Source organism: Lissotriton helveticus, chromosome 5_2, assembly GCF_964261635.1.
Source record: "Lissotriton helveticus chromosome 5_2, aLisHel1.1, whole genome shotgun sequence".
NCBI lineage: Eukaryota > Metazoa > Chordata > Amphibia > Caudata > Salamandridae > Lissotriton > Lissotriton helveticus.
Window position 1 is genome coordinate 5,420,301 of NC_136066.1, and position 17,481 is coordinate 5,437,781.

A 17,481-nucleotide genomic window follows, 5' to 3' on the forward strand; every position below is an offset into this window, starting at 1 on the left:
ATCTCTTGTCTAGCGGCCCTTCGGTTCCGGATCGTTTTCTTCGACCGGAACTGAACACAAGCTGGACAGTTTTCCTCATTGTGCTCGGGAGAGAGGCACTTGTTGCAAATTGTATTTTTATCAGTATGTGGGAATTTGGAGTGAAATTGTGGGCACCTTTTAAACGGGGTCCTTTCCATCGGCAGCAGGCCCACGTGGCGTCGAAAAGGCCCAACGGCCCGCGTCGACGACCGGATCGAGATGGAAAGTATTATCGAGTCAAGGTGTACCGAACGAGAACAATACCGTCGAGGTAGAGGCCTTTTGGCCTTAGAAAGTTGAAAAGTTTCGATTCCGAAGTTGGAGTTGAGGAATAGCATCCGAACCCAATGGCGGAAAAAAACAATCTGAGGATGGAGAAGATGCCCATGCGCACTTTAGTCCAGGGGAGGAGTCACCTACCTCGTGATACTTCGAAGACTCTTCCAGGACAACAAGGTACAAACATCCGGACCCAACACTAGGCGGCGATCTATGCTAAGATATGAATTCAGCAGCCCACATGCCTCGAACATATTGTTAGAAAGTGGAGAGTGCAGACGGCTCCAACACTGAGGGAATGGGAAGAGGATATGGATTGGTGCATGTTTTAATGGAGAAAACAGTATATACATCAAGGGGATGCCCTAAGAAATGGATGCAAGTGTGGGGGAATTGGAATACATATAGAGGGAACATCTGTGAGCCACCCGAGCTACCGTCACATTCATCCCCAGTCAATCATGCCATTTGTATAGCGCATTACTCACCCGGGAGGGTCTCAAGGCGCTTGGGGGGAGGGGTATGCTACTGCTCGAACAGCCAGGTCTTGAGTTGTTTCCTGAAGGCGAGATGGTCCTGGGTCAGCCGAAGGTGGATGGGGAGGGAGTTCCAAGTCTAGGCAGCCAGGTAAGAGAAGGATCTTCCTCCGGCGGTGGCTCTTCGGATGCGTGGTACGGCTGCGAGGGCGAGGCTGGTGGACTGTAGCTGGCGGGTGGGCGTGTAGAAGGTCAGGCGGTCGTTGAGGTACTTGGGGCCCAGGTCGTGGAGAGACTTGTGTGCGTGGGTGAGGAGCCGGAACGTGATTCTCTTGTCGACGGGGAGCCAGTGCAGGTTCCTCAGGTGGCTGGAGATGTGGCTGCGTCTGGGGACATCCAGGATGAGTCGGGCGGAGGCGTTCTGGATGCGCTGGAGTCTTTTCTGTAGCTTGGCTGTGGTTCCGGCGTAGAGGGCGTTTCCGTAGTCCAGTCGGCTGGTGACGAGTGCCTGGGTGACAGTCTTCCTGGTCTCGGTCGGGATCCAGCGGAAGATCTTGCGAAGCATACGCAGGGTGTTGAAGCACGATGAGGAGACGGCGTTGACTTGTCTGGTCATCGAGAGGGAGGGGTCCAGGATGAAGCCCAGGTCGCGTGCGTGGTCGGTTGGCTTGGGTGCGGTGCCCAGGGCTGGGGGCCACCAGGAGTCGTCCCAGGCGGAGGGCGAAGATCCCAGGATGAGGACTTCCGTCTTGTCCGAGTTCAGTTTCAGGCGGCTGTCCTTCATCCACTCGGCGACGTCTTTCATCCCTTCGTGTAGGCAGGTTCTGGCGGTGTCGGGGTCTCTGGTGAGGGAGAGGATCAGCTGGGTGTCGTCGGCGTAAGAGATGATGTTGAGGTTGTGCTGGCATGCGATGGCTGCGAGAGGTTTCATGTAGATGTTGAAGAGGGTGGGGCTGAGTGAAGATCCTTGCGGGACGCCGCAGATGACTTCGGTGGCCTCGGAGCGAAACGGGGGGAGGAGTCAGACCCCTAATGTTCTAGTGGAAGCCGGCCGGAACAGAAGGATAAGTTACTTACCTGTAATCCTAGTTCTCTTCCAGGGGTATCCTCATCAAAGTCATAAGCACATGAATATTCCCGCCCATGCGCGGGACCCCGGAAACATATAAAAACATATATGTGGAAACCATATATGTAGCTCTATATATATATATACATCTCAAAGAAATACCCTTTCAAGCATAGAGTGACGAATAAATTATGCAAAAAAGAAGCAGATGCAAAAAAAGAAGCCGAGAACTCTGGGTAGTTCTCAAGTTTAGGTGGAAAGCAGCTCCTGTATAGAGCACTCTCAACACCAGTGACACTCTAGATCTGCTCAACTCAAATGTCTGCTTTTCTATCAAAGTCTTTAAGCATAGGATTAGCACAGTGCTATCCACACCGAGATAGAAATGGACAAAGTCTTTAGCCATGTCTACAGCAAAGTTTTTAAGCATAGGACTAGCACAGTGCTGTCCTTGCCGAGCTGTAAAATGCCAAAAGCCATTCATCACTCCAGGCACAATATTACAGTTTTGAATTGGAAAATACCAACCAAGCCAACCTGAAATGAATAAAAGCAACGCCTGACACAGTGCTTCGCTCTAATTAGAGCTCTTCAGAGAGGTATAGCTTGGTCCAGGGGTATCGTCATCTAAGTCATAAGCACATAAATATTCCCACCCATGCTCGGGACCCCGGAAACATATAAAAACATATGTAGATATAAATATATATATATAAAAAAAATAAAAACACAATGCAGCCTTCCATATACTAGAAACACTGAGCAATGTTGTAACAATTCCCCTTGCACATAAATACAATTCCAATAAAGCAGGGAGAAAGATAATACATTTGAAAAACTGCTTTAATGCACAGCAGAAACCATAATCCTGCAAAGAGGAATGAAAGAACATTGCCAGCACATAGGCTGCATTGTAGAAACATCAGTGTAGAAAGCTGAAACGCGAACCCACAGAAACACACAGAATAAACTGGCACTGTGTCTCTAAGGCAGTCATGACCCCTAGTTTTCCATCATGCCGCAGGTGTGACAGTTAGGTCAGTTGTTCTTTGCGGATGTGAGAAGTTGGCCTGATATATGATGCTCACTAGTTCTAGTGATCACCTTGTATCAGTCCAAGCAACCCTTATGGTGATTGGTTGTAAAGTCAACCGTATAGACGTATAGCGTGGACAAAAGCAGTCTTTTAGGCTAATCTCTTTTGGCATGTGAAGCCAGCTGTTTTACCACAGTATAACCCCTTGAATACCAAATGAAAGGACACCACACAGGTTGTTATGAAAATAAACAATCTATTTATTAATAACAACACCTCTGAACTCTTTATGAGATCAGAGGGCTAAACACATGACAATACTAAAAAGGAAATACGAGTTCGCACAATATTTACACAAGTGCCTTAGGGGCACGACAAACCATATACTCAAAACAATGGAATGCGAGGAAAGAAAGTACTGTAAGAAGATCCAGAGGCTGGAGGATCGTTGGGACTACGCTACAAACTAGGTAAGTAAGGAGCAGGAGGCCCACGGGACTCACGTGCAGAGTGGGAACTCTCACGCGGGATGCGTACCAACGTCTATGGATCTTACAGTTTACAAAGTTACGGATTCCGGACGAACCCGGCTGGATGGAGGGAAAACAACAGTGGACCTGGACACTAGGAGAGTGAACACAGACTTCAGGACCTAGAAGCTTTAGTTACCTAACCCACAGGCTGCGGGTGCATAGGGCTGAAGTAGTGTCGAGTTTGCTGCGTTGATCCCGGTGATGCCTGAAACAAGAAGTTGCTGGCAGGCAGCCAGATGGAGGAGTCCGGTGGTTCCAAGGATGGAACTAGGAAGAAGAAAACCTGAAAGCAGAGGGGACAATGTTCACAGTCACTAGCCAGTGACTGGAGTGGAACCAGGAAGGAACCAGATGTCGTCGTCGTGTTCAGGTGAAGAGTGGACGCTTGACTCTGCAGCCACGTGGACCAGGTGGTGTCTTCGACGACCAGGATGGAGGCACGAGCTGTCCCACGCAGGCTCTCGCTGTCGGCGGTGTTGGATCCGGGATTGGAGGCAACAGGCCTTGGCAAAGGCAACCCACGCGGTGAGTGGAAAAAGCGTCTGGTGCGGACTAGGAGAGTCCGGGGTACTCTTCTTTTGGAAGGGAGCAAGGGCCAATCTGGAGCAACCAGATCAGCAGTGGAAATTCACAGGTTCGTCGTCTGGGAGGTCACTAGCCAGCGGGCAAGTGACCAGACAACGCGTCGAGCAGCAACAAAGCAGAAGGGCCCCACGCAGATCTCGTGGATGCTGGAGGGCTTAACTTCGGTGCAGGGGCTGCTCGGGGATGGGGCTTCTCAGTCCCCAAAGCACTTGGTCGAGTTTACCTCGGGAGTCGTGCTGGAAGCGAAGTGCAGTTTCTTCCAAGATGGCCGGTCCCACGTGTCTCGTCGCACCCACGGGTCTCAGCTTTGCTGCAGATGTGAGTTGAGGTCGGAGAGGTCTGGGAATCCGGGTCTCGTCGGACTCTGAAGTCTGGATCCTCGAGTGAAGACGACAAAGGGAAGCCGCTGGGCGCTTGATGGTGCCTGCTGGTGCAGGGTGGACACTCCTTGCCCACAAGGGAGATTCTTCAGTCTTCTGTGGAGCAGAACGTCGAAGGTCAAGAGTTCTTCGTGGAAGTTGTCAAGAGTAATCTAATTTGGAATGGGACCAGCTCCTACCTTTATCCGGCTAAAGGGGGCTGCACTACGACTAGGTCCCTCCCCTGGGTGGGATCAGGAAGGGGGGTGGCTACACCCCCTTTCCTTTGTCCAGTTTCCCGGCAGAGCTGGGGCTGGAGTGTCCCAGCAACTGGTTGGAACCGGTGTATGCACAGGGCACCTTGTGTGCCCCAGGCATGTCTCATTCCTTTCAGCCTGTCCCTACCTAATACACAAAATCCTGTCTGGGGTGGTGCTAGCACCTCCCAAGGCAGGAAACCCTTTGTCCAAGCCTCCCTCGCTGGAAGGACTCCCAGCAGCAGGAGGTCAGACTTGTGTCTGTGGTGGCAGCATCCATTTTGTGATGCCAAGGCTCGAGTTAACTTTAACCGGGGTTCACAGTTACATACATGTCATGTCCCTCTAGAAGGGTGGAATGCTACCCCGTCGCCAGAATTGGCGAGGGGGTAGTATTCCAATTCGTATGACACCTTACTCGACATGTTTTGATAATGCTATGCCAAAGTTAGCATTTAACCGCGAGGATTATAATGCACTTAAGAGTATATGGTATAGCGTTATCATGGAACAGCTATTAGGACTTGGTTCCGCAAGCTGCAAACGGGCTCAGCTCATGCCAGAGCACCATCTCACATAAATCCAAGCACTCTGCCTTCAGGATCGATAAGGCCTGCCATAGGAGTGACTGATAGGAATATATGTGTCCATTTTAGGGTTAGATATAGGAATACTATATCTAAAGCAAAGGGTGTTTACACCACCTTGCCCCAGCTGTCGTGCAGCCAGTTGTGTCAGATTTGGGTGGCCAGCCAGGGGTGGCATAATACATGCTGCAGCCCCTGGTAGGCCCTGGGTACACCTATGCCCTGGGTACCTAAGGTACACTGTACAGGGACTGATAAGGTGACCCAGTATCCAATTGGATATGTACCTAGGGTACATGGAGTCCATTTTACAGAGAGAGCAGGAAGCCTGGGGTCCTGAATAGCAGGATCCCAGGCCAACTAAGTCAAAAACCATCAAAACACCAGGAAAAAAGTTGGGGTAACCATAGTCAGATATCCACCTTCCTACATAACCCCCCCCCCCCCCAAACGAAAGGAGATAAGGCTATCCTTGACCAGGTAAGCCTATATTGCCTAAGTGGCCATATAAGGAAGTACCAGCACTGGCATGGTTACCCCCTATCTCATGGTCTACTAAGCAATCCCTCACCCTAAGGGTATCTGAGGGTCTCCACCATAGGGAATCTCTACCTGTGGTGTGCTTTGGTAAAGAAAAAGGCTGGTGCTGATATGGAGTATTGAAGTGAGGCTCCACTAATTTTGGGCTCAGCTTCCTCCAATCATTTTCCACCATAGAGGCCTTTCTTTCCAAGACTGAGTTGTTTTGGGCTCTCAGGGTCAACCTCTGGCTACCTACAGCTGGAGGTTGGGTCCCTCTGTTTGGCTTACTGGGGGGACAGGTCAGGTTTGGGGCCCTTAGGTCCCAGGTCTGGCTGTGCCCAACAGTGTCCATCTGTGGGAGGTCCCTAACTAAATTTAAGGGGGATCCCTCAGGAGTTTGTTTTATTTTCACTTGGCTAGGACTACTAGCTTCAGTGCCCTTAATCTGCTGATTGGGGGGTTCTTTTGGACAGGGGGCCCTTTGGGGTCCAACACTGGCCTCCCTGACCTCTACAGCCCTGGGCTGACTGAGGCAGGGTAGAGAGGGGCAGGTTACCTGCTCCAGACTGGGTCCCACCTTGGAAGGGTCCACTGACATCACGGGCTCTGCCAGGCTAGGCCTGGCAACCTCTGGGGCAGTTTCCTCACAAGGGGTAAGATCAGTTCCCTGAGGAGGCTGATCCTTTCCTAATGTCTGGTGGGAGGGAGATTTCTCTTCCTCCTCAATGCTCTCTGTTTGAGTGGAGTGATCCATTGTTTTAGGCTTCACAACACTATTATCAGTCTGAGTTTGGGCTGTGGCCATCACAACTCTCCCAACCTTTTCAGGAAGGGACTCAGTTTGGGTGTGGGCTGTTACCATCACAGCCCTGCTAACCTTTTCAGGGAAGGAATCTACTTGAGATTGGGCTGAGACTGGCACAACCCTCCTGACCTGTTCAGGAAGATTTACCATTTTAGAATGGGTTTCTTGTTCTACCTCAGCCCAGGCTGAGAGCTCTAAATCATTCCCCAGTAGGCAATCTACAGGCAAGTTTGATGACACTGCCACTCTCTTGGGGCCAGTGACACCTCCCCAGCTGAGATTTACCACTGCTATGGGATGACTCTTCTGCACTACATCAACGTTTGTCACCTGGTATGTGGCACCAGGTATAAGTTGCCTTGAGGGGACTAGGCTCTCAGTCACCATGGTGATGCTAGCCCCTGTGTCTCTATAGGCCTCAACTTTCAGACCATTGATGAGGGGCTCCTGTCTGTACTTGTCCAAAGTGTTGGGACAATCAGTGAAGTTGGCAAACCCCATGCCAGTCTCACAGACTGGAGTATCTGAGTTAGGGGACCCGGTTAGGCCAGAGTCCCCAGGAACTCCCAAAGTAAATCCACCCAAATTCTTGGGGGCACTCCCACCACCTGGGGGATTACTACTATGCTTTTATGATATCTGCATATCGAAATAAAGCTATCAACCAACCAACCAGCTTGATCCAGACACACTGCTCTGGAAGAGTCTTGCTTGGCTCAGACACACTGCTCTGGAAGGGTCTTGCTTGGCTCAGACGCACTGCTCTGGAAGGCTCTTGCTTGTTCCAGACACCCTGCTCTGGAAGGGTCTTCCTTGCCCCCGACACACTGCTCTGGAAGGGTCTTGCTTGTTCCAGACACCCTGCTCTGGAAGGGTCTTGCTTGACTCAGACACACTGCTCTGGAAGGGTCTCGCTTATCACAGACACACTGCTCTGGAAGGGTCTTGCTTGCTCCAGACACACTGCTCTGGAAGGGTCTTGCTTGCCCCAGACACACTGCTCTGGAAGGGTCTTGCTTGCCCCAGACACACTGCTCTGGAAGGGTCTTGCCCCCGACACACTGCTCTGCAAGCGTCTTGCTTGACTCAGACACACTGCTCTGGAAGGGTCTTGCTTGACTCAGACACACTGCTCTGGAAGCGTCTTGCCCCCGACACACTGCTCTGGAAGGGTCTTGCTTGACTCAGACACCCTGCTCTGGAAGCGTCTTGCCCCCGACACACTGCTCTGCAAGCGTCTTGCTTGACTCAGACACCCTGCTCTGGAAGGGTCTTGCTTGACTCAGACACACTGCTCTGGAAGGGTCTCGCTTATCACAGACACACTGCTCTGGAAGGGTCTTGCTTGCTCCAGACACACTGCTCTGGAAGGGTCTTGCTTGCCCCAGACACACTGCTCTGGAAGGGTCTTGCTTGCCCCAGACACACTGCTCTGGAAGGGTCTTGCTTGCCCCAGACACACTGCTCTGGAAGCGTCTTGCCCCCGACACACTGCTCTGCAAGCGTCTTGCTTGACTCAGACACACTGCTCTGGAAGGGTCTTGCTTGACTCAGACACACTGCTCTGGAAGGGTCTTGCTTGACTCAGACACACTGCTCTGGAAGCGTCTTGCCCCCGACACACTGCTCTGGAAGCGTCTTGCTTGCCCCAGACACACTGCTCTGCAAGCGTCTTGCTTGACTCAGACACACTGCTCTGGAAGGGTCTTGCTTGACTCAGACACACTGCTCTGGAAGGGTCTCGCTTGGCCCAGACACACTGCTCTGGAAGGGTCTTGCTTGACTCAGACACACTGCTCTGGAAGGGTCTTGCTTATCACAGACACACTGCTCTGGAAGGGTCTTGCTTGACTCAGACACACTGCTCTGGAAGGGTCTCGCTTGGCCCAGACACACTGCTCTGGAAGGGTCTTGCTTGACTCAGACACACTGCTCTGGAAGGGTCTTGCTTGACTCAGACACACTGCTCTGGAAGGGTCTTGCTTATCACAGACACACTGCTCTGGAAGGGTCTCGCTTGGCCCAGACACACTGCTCTGGAAGGGTCATCCTTTGCCCAGACACCCTGCTCTGGAAGGGTCATCCTTTGCCCAGACACCCTGCTCTGGAAGAGTCTTGCTTGGCTCAGACACACTGCTCTGGAAGGGTCTCGCTTGCCCCAGACACACTGCTCTGGAAGGGTCTTGCTTGCTCCAGACACACTGCTCTGGAAGGCTCTTGCTTGTTCCAGACACACTGCTCTGGAAGGCTCTTGCCCCAGACACACTGCTCTGGAAGCGTCTCGCTTTGCTCAGACACACTGCTCTGAAATGGTCTTGCTTGGCTCAGACACACTGCTTTGGAAGGGCCTTGCTTGGCTTGGACACCCTGCTCTGGAATGCTCTTGCTTGCCCCAGACACACTGCTCTGGAAGGGTCTCGCTTTGCTCAGACACACTGCTCTGGAAGGGTCTCGCTTTGCTCAGACATACTGCTCTGAAATGGTCTTGCTTGGCTCAGAGACACTGCTCTGGAAGGGTCTCGCTTGGCCCAGACACACTGCTCTGGAAGGGTCTCGCTTGGCCCAGACACCCTGCTCTGGAAGGGTCATCCTTTGCCCAGACACCCTGCTCTGGAAGAGTCTTGCTTGGCTCAGACACACTGCTCTGGAAGGGTCTCGCTTGCTCCAGACACACTGCTCTGGAAGGCTCTTGCTTGTTCCAGACACACTGCTCTGGAAGGCTCTTGCCCCAGACACACTGCTCTGGAAGCGTCTCGCTTGCCCCAGACACACTGCTCTGGAAGGGTCTTCCTTGCCCCAGACACACTGCTCTGGAAGGGTCTTCCTTGCCCCAGACACACTGCTCTGGAAGGCTCTTGCTTGCTCCAGACACACTGCTTTGGAAGGGCCTTGCTTGGCTCGGACACCCTGCTCTGGAATGCTCTTGCTTGCCCAAGACGCACTGCTCTGGAAGGGTCTCGCTTTGCTCAGATGCACTGCTCTGGAAGGGTCTTGCTTGGCTCAGACACACTGCTCTGAAATGGTCTTGCTTGGCTCAGATGCACTGCTCTGGAAGGGTCTTGCTTGGCTCAGACACACTGCTCTGGAAGCGTCTTGTCCCAGCCAGACACACTGCTCTGGAAGCGTCTTGCCCCAGACACACTGCTCTGGAAGCGTCTTGTCCCAGCCAGACAAACTGCTCTGGAAGGGTCAGACACACTGCTCTGGAAGGGGCTTGCTTGGCTCAGACACACTGCTCTGAAAGGGTCTTGCTTGGCTCAGACACACTGCTCTGGAAAGGTCAGACACACTGCTCTGGAAGCGTCTTGCCCCAGACACACTGCTCTGGAAGGGGCTTGCGTGCTCCATACACACTGCTCTGGAGGGTATTATTTGGCCCAGACACACTGCTCTGGAAGGGTCTTGCTTGCCCCAGACACACTGCTCTGGAAGCGTCTTGCCCCAGACACACTGCTCTGGAAGGGGCTTGCGTGCTCCATACACACTGCTCTGGAGGGTATTATTTGCCCCAGACACACTGCTCTGGAAGGGTCTTGCTTGCCCCAGACACACTGCTCTGGAAGCGTCTTGCTTGCCCCAGACACACTGCTCTGGAAGGGTCTTGCTTGCCCCAGACACACTGCTCTGGAAGGGTCTTGCTTGCCCCAGACACACTGCTCTGGAAGGGTCAGACACACTGCTCTGGAGGGTCTTGCTTGCTCCAGACACACTGCTCTGGAAGGCTCTTGCCCCAGACACACTGCTCTGGAAGCGTCTTGCTTGCCCCATAGACACTGCTCTGGAAGGGTCTTGCTTGGCTCAGACGCACTGCTCTGGAAGGGTCTTGCTTGGCTCAGACACACTGCTCTGGAAGGGTCTTGCTTATCACAGACACACTGCTCTGGAAGGGTCTTGCTTGCCCCATAGACACTGCTCTTGAAGGGTCTTGCTTTCCTCAGACACACTGCTCTGGAAGCGTCTTGCTTGCCCCAGACACACTGCTCTGGAAGCGTCTTGCTTGGCTCAGACGCACTGCTCTGGAAGGGTCAGACACACTGCTCTGGAAGGGTCTTGCTTGCCCCATAGACACTGCTCTGGAAGGGTCTTGCTTGGCTCAGACACACTGCTCTGGAAGCGTCTTGCTTGCCCCAGACACACTGCTCTGGAAGCGTCTTGCTTGGCTCAGACGCACTGCTCTGGAAGGGTCAGACACACTGCTCTTGAAGGGTCTTGCTTTCCTCAGACACACTGCTCTGGAAGGGTCTTGCTTGCTCCAGACACACTGCTCTGGAAGGGTCTTGCTTGGCTCAGAGACACTGCTCTGGAAGGGTCTTGCTTGGCTCAGAAACACTGCTCTGGAAGCGTCAGACACACTGCTCTTGAAGGGTCTTGCTTATCACAGACACACTGCTCTGGAAGGGTCTTGCTTTCCTCAGACACACTGCTCTGGAAGGGTCTTGCTTATCACAGACACACTGCTCTGGAAGGGTCTTGCTTGGCTCAGAGACACTGCCCTGGAGGGTCTTGCTTGGCTCAAACACTGCTCTGGAAGCGTCTTGCTTGGCTCAGAGACACTGCTCTGGAGGGTCTTGCTTGGCTCAGAAACACTGCTCTGGAAGCGTCTTGCTTGGCTCAGAGACACTGCTCTGGAGGGTCTTGCTTGGCTCAGACACACTGCTCTGGAGGGTCTTGCTTATCACAGACACACTGCTCTGGAAGGGTCAGACACACTGCTCTGGAAGCGTCTTGCTTGCCCCAGACACACTGCTCTTGAAGGGTCTTGCTTTACTCAGACACACTGCTCTGGAAGGGTCTTGCTTGGCTCAGACGCACTGCTCTGGAAGGGTCTTGCTTGGCTCAGACACACTGCTCTGGAGGGTCTTGCTTATCACAGACACACTGCTCTGGAAGGGTCAGACACACTGCTCTGGAAGCGTCTTGCTTGCCCCAGACACACTGCTCTTGAAGGGTCTTGCTTTCCTCAGACACACTGCTCTGGAAGGGTCTTGCTTGGCTCAGACACACTGCTCTTGAAGGGTCTTGCTTATCACAGACACACTGCTCTGGAAGGGTCTTGCTTATCACAGACACACTGCTCTGGAAGGGTCTTGCTTTCCTCAGACACACTGCTCTGGAAGGCTCTTGCCCCAGACACACTGCTCTGGAAGCGTCTCGCTTGGCTCAGAGACACTGCCCTGGAGGGTCTTGCTTGGCTCAGAAACACTGCTCTGGAAGCGTCTTGCTTGGCTCAGAGGACATTTCTTTAAAATTCACCTTGACCCAAGGACAAACATACAACTGGCAGTACCTTGCATGTGTTGCATAAACAGAGCTTGCTGCAGCATTGGGTTGGGGCTTAAAATGGTTGCACGAGTCGTTGCCTGCAGGGTCATCATTTGCGGCTGCTGCTGTGGCGGTGGGGGCTGCTGTGGGGCAGGAGGCTGCTGTGGTGGAAGCATCACCCTGCAAAGATACAAAGAATAAAAGCATTGATTTCTAGAAAAATCAGAAACAAACTAAACAAGCACAGATAAACGTACAGCACGCTACCATGGTGGGTTCTGGACAAAGAAGATGACCCCCGTTTGGACAATCTTTCCATGCTTTGTTTTTACGCAATCCCATTGGTGACCACTCACTAGCCTTCTTTCAAACCCCACTGGGATCCGAACTATATTGGTACATTCATTTTACCTTTCTCTTATCATCTTTACAAATCTCACCAGTGATTGGTCAGCATTATGCAAATACCTTTAATAAATGTAGATAAGGAGTAAGCAACTCTTTGAGGCGGTTTTGCCGGTTTCTCAGTAGCCCTGAGTGCAAGAGAGTGGAAGATCTGCGGATTTGAACTCATACAGACAACAATCATGCAACACGACCACAAAGCGCAAAAACATTTGAAAAACAGGACGCCCCAAGACACAGGACCCGGAGCGCCTTAATAGTGATGATTCAGAGTGTTAACGCTGTGCTCGACATGCCCGGCTCGATTTTATATGTCCTGTGCAGCACTATTTATGGAGCTCCCTGATTGTTGGGTTTTGCTGTTTGGAAAAGCAAAACAATCAATCAAAAGATTCATTTTACAAATATGCATCCGTATCAAATACCAAAAGCGCCATGATCTCCGGCTTCGGTATCCACAGGTGGGGCACCTGGTTGGGTAGCCGACGCCAGGTGGGTTTAGTCCCTTGATGCCCAGACACGCTTAGGTTCCGGCTGGACACCTGAAGTCCATACAATGTGAGGAGGGCATTGACTGGACGCTTGAAGTCCATACAATGTGAGGAGGGCATTGGCTGGATGCTTGAAGTCCATACAATGTGAGGAGGGCATTGGCTGGCCGCCTGAAATCCATACAATGTGAGGAGGGCATTGGCTGGATGCCTGAAGTACATACAATGTGAGGAGGGCATTGGCTGGCCGCCTGAAATCCATACAATGTGAGGAGGGCATTGGCTGGATGCCTGAAGTCCATACAATGTGAGGAGGGCATTGCCTGGCCGTCTGAAGTCTATACAATGTGAGGAGGGCATTGGCTGGCTGCCTGAAGTCCATACAATGTAAAGAGGGCATTGACAAGACGCCTGAAGTCCATACAATGTAAGGAGGGCATTGACTGGATGCCTGAAGTCCACACAATGTGAGGAGGGCATTGACTGGATGCCTGAAGTCCATACAATGTGAGGAGGGCATTGGCTGGATGCCTGAAGTCCATACAATGTGAGGAGGGCATTGACTGGCCGCATGAAGTCCATACAATGTGAGGAGGGCATTGGCTGGACGCCTGAAGTCCATACAATGTGAGGAGGGCATTGACTGGCCGCATGAAGTCCATACAATGTGAGGAGGGCATTGGCTGGACGCCTGAAGTCCATACAATGTGAGGAGGACATTGGCTGGGTGCCTGAAGTCCATACAATGTGAGGAGGGCATTGACTGGACGCCTGAAGTCCATACAATGTATGGAGGGCATTGACTGGATGCCTGAAGTCCACACAATGTGAGGAGGGCATTGACTGGACGCCTGAAGTCCATACAATGTGAGGAGGGCATTGACTGGACGCCTGAAGTCCATACAATGTGAGGAGGGCATTGACTGGCCGCATGAAGTCCATACAATGTGAGGAGGGCATTGACTGGCTGCATGAAGTCCACACAATGTGAGGAGGGCATTGACTGGACGCCTGAACTCCACACAATGTGAGGAGGGTATTGGCTGGCCGGCTGAACTCCACACAATGTGAGGAGGACATTGGCTGGACACCTAAGTCCATACACTGTGAGGAGGGCATTGACTGGACGCCTGAAGTCCATACAATGTGAGGAGGGCATTGACTGGACGCCTGAAGTCCATACAATGTGAGGAGGGCATTGACTGGCCGCATGAAGTCCATACAATGTGAGGAGGGCATTGACAGGCCTCATGAAGTCCACACAATGTGAGGAGGGCATTGACTGGACGCCTGAAGTCCATACAATGTGAGGAGGGCATTGACTGGACGCCTGAAGTCCATACAATGTGAGGAGGGCATTGACTGTCCGCCTGAAGTCCACACAATGTGAGGAGGGCATTGGCTGGCCGCCTGAAGTCAATGCAATGTAAGGAGGGCATTGGCTGGATGCCTGAAGTCCATACAATGTGAGGAGGGCATTGACTGGACATCTGAAGTCCATACAATGTGAGGAGGGCATTGGCTGGCCGCCTGAAGTCCATACAATGTGAGGAGGGCATTGACTGGACGCCTGAAGTCCATACAATGTGAGGAGGGCATTGACTGTCCGCCTGAAGTGCACACAATGTAAGGAGGGCATTGACTGGATGCCTGAAGTCCATGCAATGTGAGGGCATTGGCTGGCCGCCTGAAGTCCATACAATGTGAGGAGGGCATTGACTGGACATCTGAAGTCCATACAATGTGAGGAGGGCATTGGCTGGCCGCCTGAAGTCAATGCAATGTAAGGAGGGCATTCGCTGGCCGCCTGAAGTCTACACAATGTGAGGAGGGCATTGACTGGATGCCTGAAGTTCACACAATGTCAGGAGGGCATTCGCTGAATGCCTGAAGTCCATACAATGTAAGGAGGACATTGACTGGACGCCTGAAGTCCATGCAATGTGAGAAGGGCATTGGCTGGCCGCCTGAAGTCCATACAATGTAAGGAGGGCATTGACTGGACGACTGAAGTCCATACAAAGTGAGGAGGGCATTGGCTGGACGCCTGAAGTCCATACAATGTGAGGAGGGCATTCACATGAAGACGGGTCCAGCAACCCCCCAGAGCCCCTGCTTGTTGCCAAACTTTAACAGAAGCACCACTAGCCCTCTGGGCCTCACATTCCAAACTGGGAACTGATCATTTAAGGAAGGGACTAATTAGATCCTCAAACTTAGATAATTTAGGACACATCAAAGCTATGAGGAGGGTCCCAACATTAGAATAAACGTGAACAATGATATAGGACGATAAGAGCCGCATTCCGTTGGTAATTTATTTTTCTTAAGAAAAAACATAATTTTAGCTGTATTCCACGAATCTGGTACCTGCCCAGTGACGCCAATTAAATTAATAACTAAGCGTAAAAGTGGTAAGATTTCATCTGCACAAATTTTATATAATTCTATGGGGAGAGTATCCTCACCAGCAGCCTTATTAGAGGTGAGAGAGGTAACAGCATAGTGCAGTTCCTTTAATGTAACTTCTTCCTCCAGCCCATTAACACATTCTTGATCTAGGTATTCACGAACTGGGAGATTTTTATTAATATACATTTGTGTCTGCATTTCTGTACAGCTACCCTCTGGAGTGTATAGATTTTTATAGTATGTTACAAACTGATCCATTATTTGTACTGGCTGAGTATATGATATATTATTAGGGCCTTTAATGGATTTGACTAATGTTGTAGCTCGGTCATCTATCACCTTGTAAGCCAGGGCCTTTCCTACCTTATCCCCACATTCATATTGTGCCAATTTGTATTTAAGCAGCTTTCGACTATTATTTTCCCTTAAAGCACATTTAAGGATCGAGCGTGCAGTCACTAATTTAGTTTCTAATTGTTCAATATCTTGCGCCCCCAAACCACCAGCTCTTAAATTGTCGGCTAATTGTTTTTCCAGCTGCAAAATACCATTTATTACAATCTTATCCTTTTTCCTTTGTTCTGCGTTTTGTTTATATACATACTGTTGCACGAGCCCCCTGATAGAGGCTTTACAAGCGTCCCAGACTGATAAGAGTGATGCACTTCCTAAATTGATTTAAATAAATTCTTTAATATGCGCCTTCAACGTTCCGACAAAAACTGCATCTGCCAATATATATCTAGGAAAGGTAAACAATCTAACTTCCGGGTCCCTTTGTATTATACTGAATGACAATAAAATTGGATTGTGGTCCGACGAGACCTTTGGAAAGATCTCCATACGTCCAACCTCAATAACCTCATCTGATGCCCATGCCAAGTCTATTCGTGAATACAGTTTGCGGGGTGAGGAGTAAAACGTATAGCCAGGTTGATCTGGATACAAGTTCCTCCATACATCTTTTACATTGTGTATCCGAGCTAGTTCTAATATCGCCGCCCTAGTTTTACGCATGCGTCTAAATAAACCTCTCTTAGTCACATCCTGTTCATAGTTTAGCACGCAGTTATAATCCCCATCATAATAAGTTCCCCCTCCCACGAGAGCAATTCAATATTTAACCAATCAAAGATGCGCGGGTCATCAATATTTGGCCCGTATATGGCACAAAAAACAAATTTACTGTTCTCAACCTGCATTTGAGTAATGGCCCACCGGCCTCCATTGTCCGAAGCAGTTTTAATCACTACCCCCCCATGGTTGCTTTTTTTTCAAGATTGCAACTCCCCTAATGGGAGCATTAAAAGTAGTGCACACCACCACCTCGTATCCCAGTTGACTCAGTATTTTCTTGTCTTTAAAGCAAATATGCGTTTCTGTTAACATAATTAAATGTGGATCATACATTTTAAGTTCCTCATACACCATACGCCTTTTGTTCTTGTTATTCAAGCCCGAAACATTCCAAGCTAAACACCTAAATTGCAACATTATAAATTCTTAATAAAACAAAACATTCTGCACCTCTCATTAATTGCCATAACATTCCCTGTCCACAGTTTCTAATGTTAACCACCTTAAACCTTACCTTGTCCTTTTCTTTTTCTCTCCCCCCCCCCCAGCCTCCCCCACAGTCCCCCCATACCTGCCCCAGGGACAGCTGGTTCCCTCCCCCCTGTACCTACCCGGAAGCCTCCCTCCATCTTCCCTAGATCCCTCCCCCTGTACCTACCCGGAAGCATCCCCCTATCCTCTGCTGCCGCTTGTGGGGCAGCCAACCAGAGAGGATTCCCTAGGAACCTCAACCCTCTGTATTGCTCTCATACAGAAAGACAAATGACCCAAAACAGTATAGCAAGATTCAAAGCATATTCCAAGATGTTAGCTCTTCGCATGGCCCCACTTATGCCGTTGTTGGTAAATGAACAACAACATGGTTTTGTAGCTGGGAGGGACACTACTACCCATGTTAACATGGTGATTACCGCCTTTGATGTTGCAGCAACTAATCACACCCCACTCGGGATGATACTTTTAGACGCAGAGAAGGCGTTTGACCGAGTGGGGTGGGATTACTTATGGGGGGTGATGAAACAATACGGCTTTAAAGGACGTTTTTTAAGAAGTATACAAGCTTTGTATAAAGATCCTAATGCCAAGATCAGCTATGCAGGGGCTGTTTCATCTAAATTTTCAATCTTACGGGGGACACGGCAGGGGTGCCCTCTGTCACCCATACTCTTTGCTCTTTCCATGGAACCGTTTATTAATGCCCTTCAAGAGCAAGCTAAAATAAAACCCATGCATCATGAAGACAAAACTTTGAAAATCACTGCTTATGCCGATGATTTAGCCATTTACACTACCAATGTGGTAGAA

General features: G+C 50.7%; 1 protein-coding gene across 9 annotated transcripts in view; it reads right to left on the minus strand.

The window, feature by feature from the left end:
- The window catches only part of CIZ1 (CDKN1A interacting zinc finger protein 1), a 582,047-nt gene that overhangs the window by 349,455 nt on the left and 215,111 nt on the right, over positions 1 to 17,481 (minus strand). For all 9 annotated transcript variants that reach the window (XM_078646619.1, XM_078646621.1, XM_078646624.1 and 6 more), the window contains one exon: positions 11,817 to 11,971. In XM_078646619.1, coding sequence (XP_078502745.1) covers positions 11,817 to 11,971 — 155 coding nt within the window. The remainder of the gene's footprint in view (positions 1 to 11,816; positions 11,972 to 17,481) is intronic.